Source organism: Anser cygnoides, chromosome 2 (assembly GCF_040182565.1).
Source record: "Anser cygnoides isolate HZ-2024a breed goose chromosome 2, Taihu_goose_T2T_genome, whole genome shotgun sequence".
In the NCBI taxonomy this organism is placed as follows: Eukaryota; Metazoa; Chordata; class Aves; order Anseriformes; family Anatidae; genus Anser; species Anser cygnoides.
In genome coordinates, this window is record NC_089874.1 from 147,053,673 (window position 1) to 147,073,872 (window position 20,200).

A 20,200-nucleotide genomic window follows, 5' to 3' on the forward strand; every position below is an offset into this window, starting at 1 on the left:
TGCCTGAAAAACATTGTGGCCTTCTAGGATGGGGTTACAGCACTGGTGGATAGGGGAAGAGCAACTGACATCATCTACCTGGACTTGTGTAAAGCATTTGACATTGTCCCACATAATATCCTTGTCTCTAAATTGGAGAGACATGGATTTGATGGGTGGACCACTCGGTGGGTAAGGAATTGGCTGGGTGATTGCACTCAAAAAGTTGTGGTCAACAGCTCAATGTCCAAGTGGAGATCAGTAACGTGTGATGTTCCTCAGGAGTCAGTACTGGGACAGGTGCTGTTTAACATCTTTGTTGGTGACATGGACAGTGGGATTGAGTGTGCACCCTCAGCAAATTTGCTGAGGACACCAAGCTGTGTGGTGTGGTCAACACACTGAAGGGAAGGGATGCTATCCAGAGGGACATGGACAGGCTTGACAGGTGGGCCTGTGAGAACCTTACGAAGTTCAACAAGGCCAAGTACAAGGTCCTGCATCTGGGTCGGGGCAATCCTAAGTACAAATACAGGCTGAGCGGAGAACTGATTGAGAGCATCCCTGCTGAGAAGGACCTGGGGGCGTCGACGGATGAGAAGCTCAACATGAACCAGCAACGTGTACTTGCATCCCAGAAAGCCAATCGTCCCTTGGGCTGCATCAAGAGAGGCCAGCAGGTCAAGGGAGGTGATTCTCCCCCTCTACTCTGCTCTTGCGAGACCCCACCTAGAGTATTGTGTTCAGCTCTGGGGCTCCCAGCACAAGAAGGACATGGACTTATTCAGATGAGTCCAGAGGAGGGCCACAAAGATGACCAACGTGCTGGAACACCTCTCCTATGAAGACTGGCTGAGAGAGCTGGGGTTGTTTAGCCTGCAGAAGAGAAAGCTCTGGGTAGACCTTTTAACACCTTTCCAATACCTAAAGGGCGCCTATAGGAAAGCTGGGTAGGGACTCCTTGTCAGGAAGTGTAGTGATAGGACAAGGAGTAATGGTTTTAAACTAAAAGAGGGGAGATTTAGATTAGATATTAGGAAGAAATTATTTACTCAGAGGGTGGTGAGACACTGGAACTGATTGTCCAGAGAAGCTGTGGATGCCCCATCCCTGGAAGTGTTTAAGGACAGGTTGAATGTAGTTTTGAGCAACCTGATGTAGTGGAAGGTGTCCCTGCCCATGGCAGGGGGGTTGGAAATAGATGATCTTTAAGGTCCCTTCTAACCTAAACCATTCTATTATTCTATGATGCCATGAAAGACGTTCACACCACAGAGCACAACAGTCCTTCTTCTCCTTTGTGCCGCATGACTGGCTTTTCTGTGTTTCAAAGTGAAACAATGCACAGAGATACTCAGGTACACTGAGAAGCAAAAGTAATTGCCCTGAGCAAGGATTCCCAGTGATGCATCTGTAGTGCTTCCAGTACTAGAACCTAGGTTGGTAAGGCACTGACTTAAACCGTGCAGGTATACATGAAGTGGTATGTGCACACACAAAAAAAGCAAGAATCTAGGCCAAATTCTATTGACCTTCAATAAGTCGTGTTGAAAATGATGCACCAAAACAGATGTGATATTGAGTGATTACTGAGTTTATGTATGCTAATATATCTGGAATATCATAGATACATTTTTAATGTTTTATATTTTTAGAATAATAAATATTATATGAGCCTTTTAAAAATATAACATTTGTGACAAATCTTATGAGAAATTTGACGAGGGATTTTTGTTTCTTAATTTTTGTTTTAATTGTATATATACATACTTGAAAAAGTTACTATTTTATTCAGGAAAAGTCTTCGTGCACACGTGCAAAATCATAATTAATATAACTGTTTTCTTTAAAAAACTAGACTCTACTCTCAAAAATAAGCATACACAGCAGGGACATCATTGCATGGGTCTGGCTGCTAGCTATCTGATGTTTCCAGTAAATCAAACTGTGAATTAGCGATCCATGTCACAGCATTTTGCCCTCTCCATGCTTTGGAACCATGCATCTCAGATGAACATTTGTAGTTTTATTTGTCCAACAGAAGACATCATACTACTTGTTAACAGAGGCCATACTGAAGATTTAAAGAGCAATAAATGTCTAAAAGACCAATACAAGAAATTATGAGCTAAGAAGAAGGCATAAGATTCTCCTGAGTACTATCAAATCTCATACTATATTTTTTAATTGTGGATAATTAATACTATTATAAATAATAAAAGGTCATTAGTAATTGTAACTGTTTCAAAATGATTTTACTAGAGCAATCTGTGCTATTTATGATATTCCCTGTATTCAAAAGTCTTCAATTTACAACTGTTAAAAAGGCACATATTTAAAGTAAATGTTTGTGTCTTAAAATAGAAATGTAACATTTTCATTGTGATGTAAGCAAATTTATTCTTGCCTTCTACTCTCCCCCCAAAACTGTGAGCAAGGTAGACCTACGGAAGAATGTTTGTGTCCTGTATAGGACAGAAACAAAATGTTTATGAAAATATTTATTTGATATAAAATTCATATTTAGTGTTTAACATACTGACTAATATATATACAAGTTACGCTAGGGAATAAAACAAAGTTTAGAAGATTCACTGATAATCTGTATTGTGAGAATGACGTATTTTATACTCTGGGAAAATCTGGTGCCTGAGGCCAGCTCATTCTGCAGATTTTCCAAACTAGAGCATATTGTAAGCAAAGATTCCTTAGAACAATAATTTTTACTTACTTTACCATATAAATTTATTATTACTTCCAAAAAATAGTTTCATTTCACAAAAAGAATTTTTTGGTACAATGCATTTGGCTGGAAAGTTATATAGTGTAATCTACCTTGAGTTGAAGCCAACTATAAAAACTTTAACATTTCTTGCATCTGAATTTAGTACCTGTTAACTTCTTGTAAGATGCCTATTACTGATACTAGTGGTAATGATGATACTAATATGTGAGCACCCTGAGAGACTTTGCTATTCTGGACATAATCTGAGTTGTAAAGTTTGCAATTATTCAGATCTAAAAATTGATAAAAGACAAAAGATCATTGATTCACTTATAAATAAAGATTGATAAAGTATTGTGTTTAATATAATAATGTAACAAGTAGGAAGGTAATGAGCACAGACTGAGTATGAACATGGGGAGGTGAAAGAAAGCTTAGGCTCCACAGTTGCGTCATTGTTCTTCAGTCCCAACCTGTAATGCCAATCCTAGCATGACACAGAAAACAAATATTAGGCTTACTGGGCTACAGCATCAGCTAATGACATTTTATATATATATATATATATATTTTTTTTTTTTTTCAGAAAGGCATACTGGGAAATAGCTGATTAGGAAAAATGAAAAGACTTGTATAACTGCTAATGCAGTTTCAAGGTCTGTGTAAATATCAAATATAATTTTCATTTGCAAATTAACTTCAATTTACATTTTTTTTCAGTTACTTAAGAATTCAAGGCTATTCAGCATCTCCATTAACCCTGTTTGTAACTTAATAAGGCTGTGTGCCTGCATAAATACAGGGTAAATTCTGTATTAAGAATTTACAGGCACATACAGTTCACTAATGTTTGTTATAACTATTAACTTTTTGTTTTTTTCCTCATGTATTGGTTATTATTTCTCTGTTGGGGTTTATTCCTCATTTTGCATTTATGCCTTTATTTTCTCCTGTTAGTCTACAGCATTTGGTAGTTGACTGCAGTAAATTTCACCTTAATGATGTTTGCACTTTCATTTTAATTTATCAGCATCATCTTGAAATATACTTCTGTCCTCTAAAGAGCTTGCAGTCCTCCCACAGGTCTGTGTCATTAAAAATATTTATGCATAGTTCCTATTTCACTGTCTTAAGATACAGCAAAAATATTTAACATTACCAGGCCTAGAAAAAAACCCTCTAGGATGTAATCTGAAATGGCTTACAGAGGCTGGTAACTGTTCTTTTCCCAACTAAATACACCATACATTTAGAAAACACAGTGAGTCATTTTTACCCTAGTTTGTAATAGCAAGTGAAACCCTTCATAAAGCAAAATCCATTTTGCCTTAATTTTTCCCTTCCCTTCCCTTCCCTTCCCTTCCCTTCCCTTCCCTTCCCTTCCCTTCCCTTCCCTTCCCTTCCCTTCCCTTCCCTTCCCTTCCCTTCCCTTCCCTTCCCTTCCCTTCCCTTCCCTTCCCTTCCCTTCCCTTCCCTTCCCTTCCCTTCCCTTCCCTTCCCTTCCCTTCCCTTCCCTTCCCTTCCCTTCCCTTCCCTTCCCTTCCCTTCCCTTCCCTTCCCTTCCTTCCCTTCCCTTCCCTTCCCCTTCCCCTTCCCCTTCCCCTTCCCCTTCCCCTTCCCCCCTTCCCCTTCCCCTTCCCCTTCCCCCTTCCCCCTTCCCCCTTCCCCCTTCCCCCTTCCCCCTTCCCCCTTCCCCCTTCCCCCTTCCCCCTTCCCCCTTCCCCCTTCCCCCCCCCTTCCCCCTTCCCCTTCCCCTTCCCCTTCCCCTTCCCCTTCCCCTTCCCCTTCCCCTTTTCCCTTCCCCTTCCCATTTTCCCTTCCCCTTCCTATCTTCCCTTTCCCCTTTTCCCTTCCCCTTTTCCCTTCCCCTTTTCCCTTCCCCGTTCCTTTCTTTTACTTTCCTTATCCTTTTTTCTTTTTTGTTTTCTTCAGAGTTTAAAGGTAACAGGCTTTGTTACAACTTCCGAGATGTCCCTGTTCTTTTCCACATCACTTGCTTTACACTGGGGACCTGATTTCTGTTGTTTTCTTTTTACTTCTTGTGTATGTATGTATACATACTTTCCATCAACGTCTTTTATATCCTTTCATAGTTGTAATTCACCAAGTGCGATAGGCTTTCTTATTGTATCCTCACAGCTTCCTATTATTTTATGTTTTTATTCATTTACTTCTTTTAAAGTTTCTCTCTGGATATCTTTACGAATGTGTCAGGATCTTTAATAGTCTCTTGGAATGATTTATATTTTTCTTTTGTGTTAGGATTGTCTGTTATTATGTACTTAATATAACCTCTTTCACTTACTGCCAGATCTCCTGCAAATCATCGTAACCCTTCTTTTTGGACGTTTCGTGTTGCTGTGGTTTTTTTGTGTCTTTTGTCTTCATATTCACCACTGATGTCCCCTTTCTTTACCCATCCATAATAATAATATTCACCCAAATTGCCTTAATCCTTCATATTAATGCCTTAATAATTAATGCCTTAATAATTTCTTCAATGAAAAACTAACCTTCCTTGATTGTTAGATGGTATGTGCAGAACTCAGAAGCACAGTTTAGTGGTGGACTTGTCAGTATTAGATTAAAGGTTGGACTAAAGGATCTGAGAGGTCTTTTCCAGACTGAATGATTCTATGATTCTATGTCTTGCTATTCTGCTCTTTCACGTGATTTCCAGATAAATTAAGTCCTGACAGTGGAAGGGAGGAAGGGAGGGAAGGAGGGAGGAAGGAAGGAAGGGAGGAAAGAAGGAAGGAAGGAAGGAAGGAAGGAAGGAAGGAAGGAAGGAAGGAAGGAAGGAAGGAAGGAAGGAAGGAAGGAAGGAAGGAAGGAAGGAAGGAAGGAAGGAAGGAAGGAAGGAAGGAAGGAAGGAAGGAAGGAAGGAAAGGAAGGGAGAGAAGGAGGGAGGGAGGGATGGAGGGAGGGAGGGAGAAAGGAAGGAAGGAAGGAAGGAAGGAAGGAAGGAAGGAAGGAAGGAAGGAAGGAAGGAAGGAAGGAAGGAAGGAAGGAAGGAAGGAAGGGTAGAATGCCTTGCTTTTCTAGTTTAACATTCAGTAATAAATATTAATGACATCACTCCTCTTTTATTTTCTTCTTTTAAGAATACCAGTTATATAAATATAAAATGAATAGATATATAGTAAGAAATCCATCTTTCATATTTTCTTAATTGATTTAACGTAAATAAATATATATAGGCCATATATTTGATACAGTACATCCGCCTTCCTTTTCTGACTATTTGATTCAATACTTATCCAATCATATAATTTATCCAACCAAATTTCTTTGTTAGTAATTATGACACCTATTTTTTTGGTATGCTAGGGCATCAGGTACCTTCCCTAGAATCTCCTCTCCTGTCTGCAGACATTTTAGGTTTTTAGCTGATTGACATGTTATTCTCTCCATAGGCACATTACTTCTAACTCTGGTTTCTTTGAGGGTTAGTCTCAGATTTCATTTGTTTGCCTCTGGATCTTTTTAATGGAAAATATATATTCTCTTGATCTACTCAGACATAAAAATCAATTGGTTTCCAGTCTGGACACTATTTTTGTCATGAATTATGAGTCATTAAAATTTAAATCTAAGTGTCATATTTCAGCATGCAGCTAAAGAAAAATTAGAGATCAGAAATACAGGATATATTGCTAAGTATTGCATAGCCCGCTGTGTAAACTGAACCAAGCAACTGAAACAACCAGGTACATTTCTACATTTTCCTGTAGCAGTAAGAGGCATTCAAAAAAAAAAAAGGTAAGAGTAATAGGTATGCTGCTTTAATTTAGAGTTGCATTAATTTTTAAACTAGCACATCATTGAAATCACAAGCCTTATTTCTGTGTATTGAATCTTTGTAGAACAGGATAGCAAAGTGTGCTGTTCACTTCACAGTTTTGAGGACTCTCTGCAGAGATGGAACTGTGGCATTCCAATGTATGTCTATAAATGTCTAATGCACAGAATACAGTAAAAAAAATAATAATTTCATGAACACTTACCAAAGCTAGAGTTCAATGTTTATCAGAATTTTCAGTATCGTTCAGCTAGCCAGTTTAAATTCAGCAACAGGTTTGAAGAAGTTGGTAGCAGATTCATTTGTAATTCAAAATAAATAAAATAATACTCTGTGCAGGGTTAGCCTTTGCTGCTGTGATAATCATGTCTCATTTTTCTCCCACAGGTGCTGAACTCTGCTTTACATGTGTAATTCCCTCAACATTGTAATACTTCCTTACTTCCATTTTATTAAGGAAATTCCTCTTTATTATAATTACTCCTTCTTCGGAAAAACAAGACAAAACAACAAAAACAGAAATGTTCCTGCATTTTAGAATCTCAAAATCCGCTAAATTATATAGAGTTGGAAAGCTTTGTTACAAAGTTGTTAGCTTCAGTTGAAGGACTTTTTTTTTGAAAGACAAGGTGTCAGCTACCAAACAAATCAAGCCATACTGCAACAGTCTATTAGTCACCTTGCCTCTAACTTCATTTAGGACATACAGGGCAGTTCTTGCTCAGCAAACATGGTTGATGGTAAAAGTTTATCCTCTGACATAAAAAATAATGGGGAAAAGCAGCAGTGAAGCAGTGAAATATATCCACACAAAGATGCTAGAACCTATGTTATATGCTTCACAGATGAGAGAAAATGTACTATGGGGTAGGTATTTTTCTGCTGATTCAAGTATACCATCCAACAGTAAAAGTATGAGTACAGAAAAGGCAGATTGAGAGATATTAAGGTTACAGTTGTAGTGATTTTACCCTGCTGGAGAGCTGTGCTCCATCCACCAGACCCGCTCTCTCACTTCCCCTCCTCAAAGAGAAAGGGAGAGAAAATAAGGGTTGAGATAAGGACAAGGGAGATCATTCAACAATTATCATCACGGGCAAAAAAAAACAACTTAAAATAGGAAAATTAATGTAATTTATTACACTATTACTAACAATCTAGAGAAGTGAGAAACTAAAAACAAACTAAAAACACCTTCTCCACTCACTGTCTTCTACCTCCACACTGAGCGGCACAGGGGAGTGGGGAATGGGGCTGCAGTCAGTCCCTGACGCTTCATCTTGGCTACTCCTTCACAGTCCCTCTCTGCCCCTGCTCCAATGTGGGGTCCCTCCCACGGGATGCCGTCCTTCCCAAACTGAGCCTGTGTGGGCTTCCCACAGGCAGCAGCTCTTCAAGAACTGCTCCAGTATGGTTCCATACCACGGGGTCCATCCGTCAGAAGCAAGTTGCTCCAGCACGGGTCCCCCACGGGTGGCAGCTCCCCCCAGACCCCCTGCTCCTGCGTGGGCTCCTCTCCACGGGCTGCAGCTCCGGCCCGGGGCCTGCTCCTGCGGGGGCTCTCCATGGGCCGCAGCCTCCTCCAGGCCACATCCACCTGCTCCACCTGGGGCTCCTCCATGGGCTGCAGTGTGGAGATTTGCTCCATGTGGGACCCATGGGCTGCAGGGGGACAGCCTGCTCCACCAGGGGCCTCTCCACAGGCCACAGGTGAACTTCTGCTGCATGCCTGGAGCACCTTCTGCCCTCCTTCTGCACTGACCTTGGTGTCTGTTTCTCACTCCTTTCTGTCCCAGCTGCTGTTTTGCAGCAGTTTTTTTTTTTTATTGTTGTTGTTTGTTTGTTTTCTTTCTCTTAAATCTGCTTTCACAGAGGCACAAAGAACATCACTTATTGGCTTGACTCTAGCCAGTGGCACGTCCCTTTGGATCTGGATGAAACTGGCCCTTATCTAACATGGGGCAGTTTCTGGGCCTTTCTCACAGAGACCCACCCCTGCAGCCCCCCGCTACCAAAACCTTGCTACTAAATTCAGTACAGTGATTTACATAGAAATATCCCCAAAGTTTACTTAGCCCAGAAAGAAGAGTGGGTTTAACCAAGATATATAAATATCTTCATTAATGAGCTCTTTAATAAAGGGAATAAAAAGTCCAATAAGAATCCTGATTGGCTGGAAAATGAAACCAGGCAAAAATTACATTAAAAGTATGGCTCACATCTTAAGAATGATTAACACCTATGTAAGCATTAGATAGCTGCTGCCAGGTGAAATAGTAGATTCTGTATTTGCTGAAGTCTTAAATAATGACTTGGCAGCTTTGGCTAGTCTTATCACAAGCCTTAGATGAAGGCAGAATATTTTTATAACATAAACTGAGAAGTTCTGAAGTTCAGCCCACAAAATGTCTTACAGATGCAAAACTTTGGCTCTTAATCCTGATATATCTCAGTTATGATGATTTTTTTAGGGGATGTCATTGTGGGAGTCTATTACAGACCGCCTGGCCAGGACGATAGCGCCGATAAATTATTCTTTACAGAACTAAGAGAGGCCTCGAGATTAACTCCCCTTGTCCTTATGGGGGACTTCAACTTGCCAGACGTTAACTGGGAGTGCCACACGGCTGACACGAGCAAGTCCAGGAGGTTCATGAAGCACCTAGATGATAACTTCTTGGTGCAGGTGCTAACGGAGCCAACTAGGAAAGGTGCCCTCCTAGACCTGTTGCTAGAAAACAGAGAGGGTCTTGTGGGAGATGTGGTGATTGGTGGCCGCCTTGGTCATAGCAACCATGAAGTGGTTGAGTTCAAAATTTACGGTGACAGAAGGAAAAGTGCCACCAAAACCTCATCCCTAGATATGGGGAAAGCGGACTTCAGGCTGCTCAGGGAACTAGTCAGCAAGGTCCCCTGGGAAACTGCTCTTGAAGGCCTCGATGTCCACCAGTGCTGGTCATTCTTTAAGCGATGCCTCCTAGAAGCACAAGATCAGGCAATTCCTAAATATCGCAAGTCAGGCAGGCGGGGCAGGAGGCCGGCGTGGCTGACCAGGAACATTCTAATGGAGATTAGGCGGAAACAGAGAGTGTTTCGCTACTGGAAGGAGGGCCAGGTGTCATGGAAAGAATACAGGGATGCTGTTCGTGTTTGTAGGGAGAAAATTCGTGTGGCCAAAGCACACCTAGAGTTGAAGCTGGCTGTGTCTGTGAGAGAAAATAAAAAGGGCTTTTTCAGATATGTGAATGGAAAAAGGAGAACTAAAGAATACATAGGGCCGCTCCTTGATAGGGAAGGTCTCCTCACAGACAATGACATAGGCAAAGCAGAGACGCTTAACGCCTTCTTCGCCTCTGTCTTCAATGCCGATGATGGGCTTCGGGACCCAGGGTGCCCTGAGCTAGAGGACTGGGACGGTGGGGATGACAAACTCCCAACCGACCCTGAACGTGTGCGGGATTTGCTACTCCACCTGGATCCCTACAAGTCCATGGGTACGGATGGGATTCATCCCCGGGTGCTGAAAGAGCTGGCGGACGTCATCGCGGAACCTCTCTCAGTTATTTTTCAACGATCCTGGGAATTTGGAGAGGTCCCGGTAGACTGGAAGCTGGCAAATGTTGTGCCGATTTACAAGAAGGGTCAGAAAGAAGACCCTAGCAATTACAGGCCTGTCAGTCTCACGTCAGTGCCTGGTAAAATCATGGAGAAGATGGTTCTCGAACTTATTGAGGTGCACCTGGGGGACAAAGCAGTCATTGGTCCCAGCCAGCATGGGTTTGTGAAGGGCAGGTCCTGCCTAACTAACCTGATTTCCTTTTATGATAAGATCACCCGTATGATGGACCAAGGGAAACCAGCTGATGTGATTTTTTTGGACTTCAGCAAGGCTTTTGACACGGTTTCCCATAGGATCCTACTGGACAAAATGTCCACCATACAGCTAAATAAAAACATCATACGATGGGTGAGCAATTGGCTAACGGGCAGGGCCCAAAGGGTTATGGTAAATGGGGCTGCGTCAGGCTGGCGGGCGGTCACCAGTGGGGTCCCTCAAGGCTCCATTTTAGGGCCGGTACTTTTCAATATTTTTATAAATGATCTGGATGTAGGAATAGAAGGTATTTTGAGCAAGTTTGCTGATGACACCAAACTTGGAGGAGTTGTGGACTCGAATGAGGGTGGAAAGGCCTTGCAGAGGGATCTGGATAGGTTGGAGAGCTGGGCGATCACCAACCGCATGAAGTTCAATAAGAGCAAGCGCCGGGTCCTGCACCTGGGACGGGGAAACCCTGGCTGCACGTACAGACTGGGCGATGAGACGCTAGAGAGCAGCCTAGAAGAGAGGGATCTGGGGGTCGTGGTAGACAGCAAGTTGAATATGAGCCAGCAGTGTGCCCTGGCGGCCAGGAGGGCCAACCGTGTCCTGGGGTGCATCAAGCACGGCATCGCTAGTAGGTCAAGGGAGGTGATTGTCCCGCTCTACTCTGCGCTGGTGCGGCCTCACCTCGAGTACTGTGTGCAGTTCTGGGCACCACAGTATAAAAAGGACATGAAACTGTTGGAGAGTGTACAGAGGAGGGCTACGAAGATGGTGAAAGGCCTGGAGGGGAAGACGTACGAGGAACGGCTGAGGTCACTGGGCCTGTTCAGCCTGGAGAAGAGGAGGCTGAGGGGAGACCTCATCACAGTCTACAACTTCCTTGTAAGGGGGTGTCGAGAGGCAGGAGACCTTTTCTCCATTAACACCAGTGACAGGACCCGCGGGAACGGGGTTAAGCTGAGGCAGGGGAAATTTAGGTTCGACATCAGGAGGGGGTTCTTCACAGAGAGGGTGGTTGCACACTGGAACAGGCTCCCCAGGGAAGTGGTCACTGCACCGAGCCTGTCTGAACTTAAGAAGAGATTGGACTGTGCACTTAGTCACATGGTCTGAACTTTTGGGTAGACCTGTGCGGTATCAAGAGTTGGACTTGATGATCCTTATGTGTCCCTTCCAACTCAGGATATTCTATGATTCTATGATTCTATGATTTCTTTGTTTTGCATGCCATGCAAAAATCTCTTACTGACACGTCTGGAATTGTAATGTCTTTTATAATATCCATCATATCCTTGAAGGTGTGTAAAAAAATATGTGCTGCTGTGTCAGATCAGTAATACACCAAGACTAATATTTTATATCTGATAATAAGCAATAACAGATAATTCAGAAGGAGTGTCAGAAAATGTGATTATCCAGAAAGAAATTCATCCCTTCATATATCAAAGGTTCCAGTAAGTATGGACTGTTAGCTTCTCAAATGGAACCCTTCAAGCAAGCCTTTACGTTATACAGCCTTTGATAAATTCTCTTTATATAATTTTTTTATCCATTTTTCAATCTATTTATAATTTTGCTATCTACAACATCATGTCAATGACTTCCACAACTCAATTATGTATGCTACAGGAAAGTGCTACCTTTTGTTTTAAAACTTATCTTATAAATCATTGAGAATCCTTATTTATTCTAGTATCAGAAAAGATAAATAAACATTCCTTATTTACCTGACATATAATATTAAATATTTCACGAATGGCTTTCTTATCCTTTCTCACTCAAGTTTTAAAAGCTTTAGCCTATTTTATCTCTCTTTATATAGATTGTTTTTCATATCCATTTTCATCTTTTTTCCGATTTCTGTACTGTTTCCATTTTTACTATACCTTTCTTCACAAAGGATATCAGAGCATTAACATTGTTCAGGAAGTAGGTCACCGGGAAATTACATTTATCTCTCAAATGTTGACATTTTAAAGTTATTCTTAGATGAATTTACCCTCAGGTTTCAAACTAATGAAAATTTAGCTATTCCATTTTGAAACACCTACAAACTTTTAACCTTAAAAATAGTTTAAAGTTGCTGGGATAAAAACATTTATAGAAATTGACACAATTATTTGAACAGGCTAAAAAAAAAAAAAGGCCTTTTTGTTTGTTTGTTCGTTTTCTTTTCAAAGCTCTAGTTTACTGCATTTTGGTGGGGTTTTTGTTTGTTTGTTTGTTTGTTTCACTTGCATGACCTACTGTATGCAGAAAAAGTAAACTGACATGAGTGACTTATTTTCTTTTTTACTGACTGTTATGTTTTGACCAGGAAGCTGTGTGACTGGTTACCTGTGCATTAGATAGCACGTAATTACTAAATCTGCTCTGACACTGTGTTGATCCTTAATAAAAAGAAATTGTTATCTTAGGTTCATAAGCTATAGGCTGTTTAATGGTTTACTTTATTTGCACCCATTCCTAAAATGATTTTCATAGGCAAAACAATGGACAAGCATAAAAAAAGGAAGCAACATCTGAAGCTCTGAGTAGCCCATAGGCCCCGTATAAGCAACGCTTTATCTTATTGTCCGGATTTATTCATGGAGGCACAGGGTTTCATTTACATATCTGAATTCCACTTTTGAATGTTGTGGCCTGAGACATAAAAGTTGGAATGATGAATGCATACAGTTTACGCAATGTACTGATTTTTACCTGGAATCTATGAGCCAGAGTGATTTGGATCTTTTGTCCTGAGGCCTTTTGCTTACTTTGCAGAATAAGGCAAATATAGATCATGATGGGGACACAGAACACATGGGAGGGAAGTGTGAAACCTATATGAATGACAGATTAAATAAATTTGATAATTACATGGTTTTTGTTGTTTTTTGTTTGTTTAATTTTTTTGCCTTTTTAAAGCTTTATGTTCTCCTTTGCTTTATGTGTAATACTCCTTCCCCCACTATATAGCCCAGGAATCCTAAAATGGGGCTTGTTTCAGCCTTACTTGTGAGATATGCCAGTTCAGTCACTGATGTCAAGACAGCAGCAGTCTCCCTCACTACTCCCGTTAATTGTCATCCTTAGACAATAGTAAATGACCACACCAAAACAAGTGCAGTATTCTGCCTGAGTAAGCAAAGTGAAAGCGTTCCCTGTTAAATTATCAAGCAATCTTCCTATCTCTATATATATTTTTCTCCAGAAACCGCTGAGTTTGAGACTCCAAAATATTTTTTGTGCTTGCTTTTATTACAGATTATGGTTCTTAAGAAATCATTAGTAAAACACCCTAGATCTGGACTATCATTTATCTGGTTCCTACAAAAAATAAATAAATAAATAAATAAAGTTACAGATAAGCAATTCTAGAAGCACTCAGGGCTGCTTCATCCAAGGAGAGTTTAAAGGGGCCATGGATGTACAGAGACAGCAGTGATTAAATCTTTGCACAAGTGGGATGGTAGAAAAACCTGAATACTTTCCTACTGGGTAAGGAGTCTTGACAGTTCTTTCAGTTTGTTTCTCAGTGCTGGTAAGACTTTGGGAAATGGATCCAAATGGATCCTGTTGAGTAGAATGTACCAAGAAAGTCTGTCAGGTGTATAACTGCTCATTTGCAAACTGCTTTTGGATAGTTCTTTGACTTCAGATGAAAATAACTTCATACGTATTAATTAGCACCATCATCGTCATAAAACCATGCATATTCAGATAAGGCTTGTTCGTTTTTGCACTATTCATGAACATAGGAAAGGTAAGAAATTAGGAGTGATTTCAGAAATCTTACTCACTTCAAGAAAAGTGCATTTTACTACAACAACATACATACATACAGTATGTAGTGCATACTACTACTACAACAACAACAACAACAACCACAACAACAAGGTTAATTTTCTTCTGTATCACTTCCTGGTGCAATTCCTTTGTTAGTATAAAAATGCCTGGGCCAACAGGTGGGGATGAACTGGAAATAGGAGTGGGAACTTAATTTTCAAAAGCAGGATCACTTCGTGTCCATGTAAAGTGTTCATTTGTAGCATAATGAACCTACCTAACTCTGTGACCAGGTTCGACTCCATATGTGAACCATGTACACACTGTAATCTAACAAGCAGCTGTCTCACTGTGGTGGTTTCACACAGAGCATAGCTGCCCGTCAATCATCACTCTCTCACTTCCCCTCCTCCTCCTCAAGAAAAAAAAAAAAAAAAAAAAAAAGTTTGGGGAGAAAATGTGATGAAAAAAGGTTCAAGGGCTAAGGCCAGGGAGATTTCTCACCAATTACCTTCATGGGCAAAACAGGTTCAGCATAGGGAGATTAATATAATTTACTGTCTATTACTAACAGACTAAAGCAGTGAGAAACTAAAATTTAACTAAAAACACCTTCTTCCTCTTTCATCCTCTCTACCTCCTTTGATCAGCACAAGGGAATAGGGAATAGGGGGTTGCAGTCAGTGCATAATGCTTCATCTCTGCTACTCTGCTACTGCTAAAATGCCATTTTACATTGGTTGTATCTAGATTTCTACAGGAAAACATGATAATTTATCTAAAACCAGATACAGACTAATGGTCTAGATGATCCAATACTTCAATTTACTATGAAAAATTCTAAGTGTCCCTTACATCTTAGCAAAGTCAAATAGCATATATTTTGAAGTTCCCAAGAATACACTGTCGGTAAGAGAGACGTGAGTTATTTTGCTTTAGAAAGTGTAATTGCATCTTATTTGAAATTTCTCTTTGCGAACTGAGAAAATATTTTTTTATGAACATGCCAGTGGTGGGACAAATGTTAAAACTGCACAGATTTTCTTAGAAGTGCATTCCTACCCAGAGAGAACAGATCTGAAAACTTTAGATTTTTTTCCTTTTGTCAAGGCAGAAGTGAAGTACATTTTCTCTACAATAGTTGAGACTCCCTGCTATGCTCTCAAACACCTTAACATTAATGCACATCTTCATGATAACAAATAATAAGGTAGTTGCGTAATTATATGCTCTTTGAAAAAAAGATGTGATCCTAATTCAGACTACTGCTATAGCTCTCTGAATGAGAGCACTAAGCCTACGCTTTATGACAACTAATGCCTTCTATTAGAAATACCAAATAGTAATCACTTTCCAGTATACTTACCAAAATGTATGGGTTCATTCAAAACTAATGATCATTTCAAATTCAATTAGTCTAATACTCTTGCATAATCTTTTTGTAATAAGCAAGCTCCAAACATGTAGGAAGAGAAATTGTCAGTTTGGTTTTCAAAAATAGCTAAATTAAACCATAACTGAGAATAGAAGATATAATTTAATGTATTCCTAGGACAGTGTGAAATATATATTTGTACTGGGTCTGCTTGGGATGGAGTTAACTTTCCCTGCAGCAGCCCATACAGTGCTGTGTCCTGCAGCACCAGTTCTGGGAGGGAGGTTCTACCACTTTTTCTATACAGTTTAACTAGTCTTTTAAAAGCTGTTTTAACAATTTAGATTAGAGTATGTGCTGGAATTGAGGACAACAACATCAAAGAAGCCTAGAGAATCATTCCAGTTTTTTACACACTGAGTATAAACTATTCGATTTAAAATGAACAATAGCAAAATAAGAGACTGAAAAATTGTAAGTGTCCTAAACACTAGAAAACTCCTATTTGTTCAGAAACTCTCTGAATGTTTAACTCTGAACTTCTATATCCTGGAAAAATTATCTAATAATGAAATTGCTACTTCTTTCACCAATGAGTATCTCAAACCCTAACTTTTAATTTAGATAAAACGGAATGTTTCATTAGATCTCATTTCAGTTTTTTGTTCTGTTGAGAAAAAAAAAAAAAACTTAAGAAAATAGTTTCCTTAAACTATTAATTTTCTGTCAGTTTCACTTCCAAAATGATTAAAAAAATAAATAACTCAATCATCTTCCTTCAAATTATGAAATGTCAGAGTCAGGCCTTGACACCAGACAGAAAAAGACTGAAAGGTATCTATGCAGTTTTTCCCAGTATTTAATGAAAATGTCCTGTCAAGATTTTCTTAGATAAAGTACTTGGAATAACTGAAATAGCATAATGACTGATTGGAAGATTATGGAACGTTAGCACTTCATGAAGAATTCCTAGCCATTTCTTGTGGATAACCCTGGACTATCAATTTTAAATATATTCTTGTTCATTGTTTTTCCTATAAAGAGAAATTATTCTGTTATACAATTAGATGTGCAGAAGGAGAATAGTTTTGTTGTTGTTGTTTTAAAGCAGTAGGTATAATAGTCATGTAAAGCAACAAAATGTTTAAGAAATGATTCTATAATACTACTATCCAGATCAACCAATATGTTTTTAGTAATTTTACCAATCATGCGCTATTTGCTTTACAGAATAAAAAAAAAAAATCAAGAGTCTGGTTTTAGTTTTAGAGCTATACTCCTTTGTACAGTTTATAAATTAAGATGTCATGAACTAAACCTATATTCTAAAAGCTATATTCTAAAAAAAAAAAGCTATATTCTAAGGGGATATAAAATATAACCACTGTAAATCTAATTAACAAATTGTTGTTAATTAAGGTTTCCAAATCTATTTTTCCCAGCATATGGGGGGGATAATTTTACATAGCTGGATACGTCAATCTAATTTGAGGAATATAAATGACAAGCTAAAGAAAAAAAGAATGTACTCTCAATCTGCTTCTCTACATGAGAAATTATTAAACTAGCATTGTAATTTTTTTTTTTGTAAATAGATAATATGAGAATTTCCATTTATAAAGTAATCTTATATCATTTCAGTATAGCCGAAGCCTTTTCCAAAAAAAAAAAAGTCATTGTTTGAAGCTCATGACTGAATACATAAAATGCATTCAAATATAATCAAATGCACATTTAGCTATTCAGATGGTTCATATTGTCGATATGTCATTGGTGTTACTAATTATTATTACAATTTGTTTTAATTTTTTTTTAGCTGACAGTTAGTTCAAAAGATTTCAGTTTAACAGACTGAGAAAACAATGGCAATTCAGTAATATTCTAATACAGGTAATTAACTCTGTAGGTGGCAGTATGAATTAACTCAAATTATGAAAGGCTATTCAGTAAAGCTGAAATTCAGTGTATAGAATTCTACTATGCACTGAAATAATAAAGAATATATTTTATACACATCACTTGTAGATATTGAGATTTGTGTTCAAAACAGTGTAGACCTAATTTGCCATATTTTCTTAAAAAAAAAAAAATTGAAATAATGTAGTTTATTGAGTTTATGTTTTGGTTGATTTTTTGTTTTAATTAAAAAATGAGAAAACAAGGCTCTACTGACTTTAATAGGGCTAGCCAATTGCTTGTTATCAAATGCATCTACCTATTTTGTATATCTCTCATAATGCTTTGTAAACCAGTTAGGAACTTAAGATTTCCCTGGAGAGCATCAATGTTATTTATGGTTTTGTTTACCTCCTCTTCTTTGTGAACTGATGATATATTTAAACCAATACAACACACAAGGATTTTTGATATTCACATCTCTTCAGAGAAGCATGATGTTGGTGCCGTAAAACTACTAGGCCAGAAAACCACAGAATGCATCAGTTACTGCATTATTTATTTATTATTTTTTTTCCCAACGAAGTGAGTCTGATCTTGAAAGAGTTTGTATACTGCTATTTCTTCTCCTTGTATTATGCAATGCAGTTACACTGAGATCAGGAATTGCAGAAGCCAGCCTAGCAAAAATATTCTTACTACTTCAAAGTCAACAGACAAATAGAAATTAGCTACAAATAGAAGATAGCATATATACAACTAAAATAAAAACAAAAGGTGGTCTGGCTACCCGGGGTGTTGTATCTCAGATCAGGATGAAAATGTAGACATCTGTAGACTCATTTTCATGAGTGCAATACTGACAATATCCCCACCGTATTTTAAAATGAGACTACGTATATAGTTCTCCATGCAGAAACTCCTCCAGAGAGAACTGTGACCAACAGGTGTAAACCTAGTGACTTTCCCCAGCTCTGTGCTGAAAAGACACCATTCACCTTCTGACATCCTGTAATTCCCTGACGGTTCCACCAATCCTTACCATCACAACAGCCCTTTCCAATCTGTCTTAAAATATACGTTTTTAATACAGTAATGGTTAGAATGGATAGACCAGCAAACAATGAGGTGAACAAGTCTACAGTGCCTTTTATATTGACATTCCACTCTTGGAATATATTTTGAAATTATTGTACATATGCAATTTGCATATCAATATACATCATATATATCAGTATGTGCAACAGTAACAACTGTCTCCCCTCTCCCCCTTTTTTAGCTTTAAGAAAGCCTGATGTATTGAGAAAGGCAAAAGTCACAAAAGTTATACTTCCACATTTTCCTTCTCTTGTTTTTTACCAAATTAAAATCGTAGTGTGTAGCTTACCATATTGTAGGTGGTTCAGAACCTTCTACTTCCAAATAATCATATTTTTCTTCCATTTGGAAATCTGTAAATATGAGTGAGATAGTATCCCCAGGCTCTGCCACAATTGTCCACGTGCAATCTGCATTATTATGATACTCATTAGGAAAGTTGGGGCTCGAGATGATACCACTGGATCCTCTCATAGTTCCTCCACAAGCGTCCTCAGCTGTGAAAAATGAACAAACAAACAAAAACTTAAATGCTTAAATGTCATTAAAATCACCCTTCTTGTTGAGAAAAGAATGTTGCTATCTTTTAGATGACCAATTATTTCATTTTTTTAACAAGTTATACTTGAAATACAAGTTATACTTGAAACTTCAAAGTTAGTTTTAACAAGTAATTCCTTCAGATTTTAATTACTTCAAAATTATTTTAGTCAGCACATATTTTTATAACCTTATTATTTTATTAGCATTGTTCCACTCATTTTACAATATCATGCAAAAATTTAATGAGTTCTTTTGCTTTAACCAAAAATGTTGTCACAAAACAAATTGAGTTTAACCCCTATTACACACAGTCTGACACATGACGTGCAGCAGCCACATCATACTGAAAGAAGCATGAGAATTCTATCCAATTTACGCTACTTGTATGATCATAATTGTATTTTTGTGACCCTTTAGAGATGATTAAGTATTTTTCTTCAATAATCTTTTCCAACTCTCAAACAGCTGATCAGTTTTCAAAACAAAGCCAGTCCTGGAAGATTTCCCAAATGTCAGATGCAAGACAATTTCACAATTTCACGATAAAAATGTTTACATCAGAGTAATTTCATTTTTTTTAATCGATCATTTCTTTTAAATGCAACCATTGAAATACTTTTTTATTTTTTCTTTTCAAAATAAGTTTCCATTTTCTAATGTACAATCTTACGTTGAAAAAACTAGGTAAATATTGGAGATTTACAATATCAGTTCATCAACAGAATATCTGACAATAAATATCTGACATCAACAGAACTAATTCCACGAAAAAACAATTCTCACACAGTGACTCACAGATTTCATTCTTTACTAAGGTAAGAGAAAATGACTGAATTGTTGTGTATCTTCTAGTTTACAGGTATAATATGCCTAATAATTCAAAAATTGTTTTTGAGGATATCATGTCAAAAACATTTATGTGAGTTAATAAAATTGATCACGAATGTGGTGCTTTTAGATAAGTTATATGGAAAAACCTTTTTACGAGATGGAAATACCATATCCCATTTTTTATCTCACTTATACACTTTATTAGCCAAATGTCTGAAGCATATCTGAAAAGCAATTCTTGCTTCTGCTTAATTAGAATATTAACATGAATAAAATGTTCCCTAAAACCTGAAATAAACAGCCAATATTGCTGAAAAAAGATAAGGATTTTTTTTTTTTTCAAAGAGTATAGCATCA

General features: G+C 38.3%; 1 protein-coding gene across 4 annotated transcripts in view; it reads right to left on the minus strand.

Moving 5' to 3' along the window:
- The window catches only part of CSMD3 (CUB and Sushi multiple domains 3), a 712,079-nt gene that overhangs the window by 493,611 nt on the left and 198,268 nt on the right, over positions 1-20,200 (minus strand). For all 4 annotated transcript variants that reach the window (XM_066990669.1, XM_066990670.1, XM_066990673.1 and 1 more), the window contains exon 5: positions 18,759-18,966. In XM_066990669.1, the coding sequence (XP_066846770.1) occupies positions 18,759-18,966 (208 nt within the window). The remainder of the gene's footprint in view (positions 1-18,758; positions 18,967-20,200) is intronic.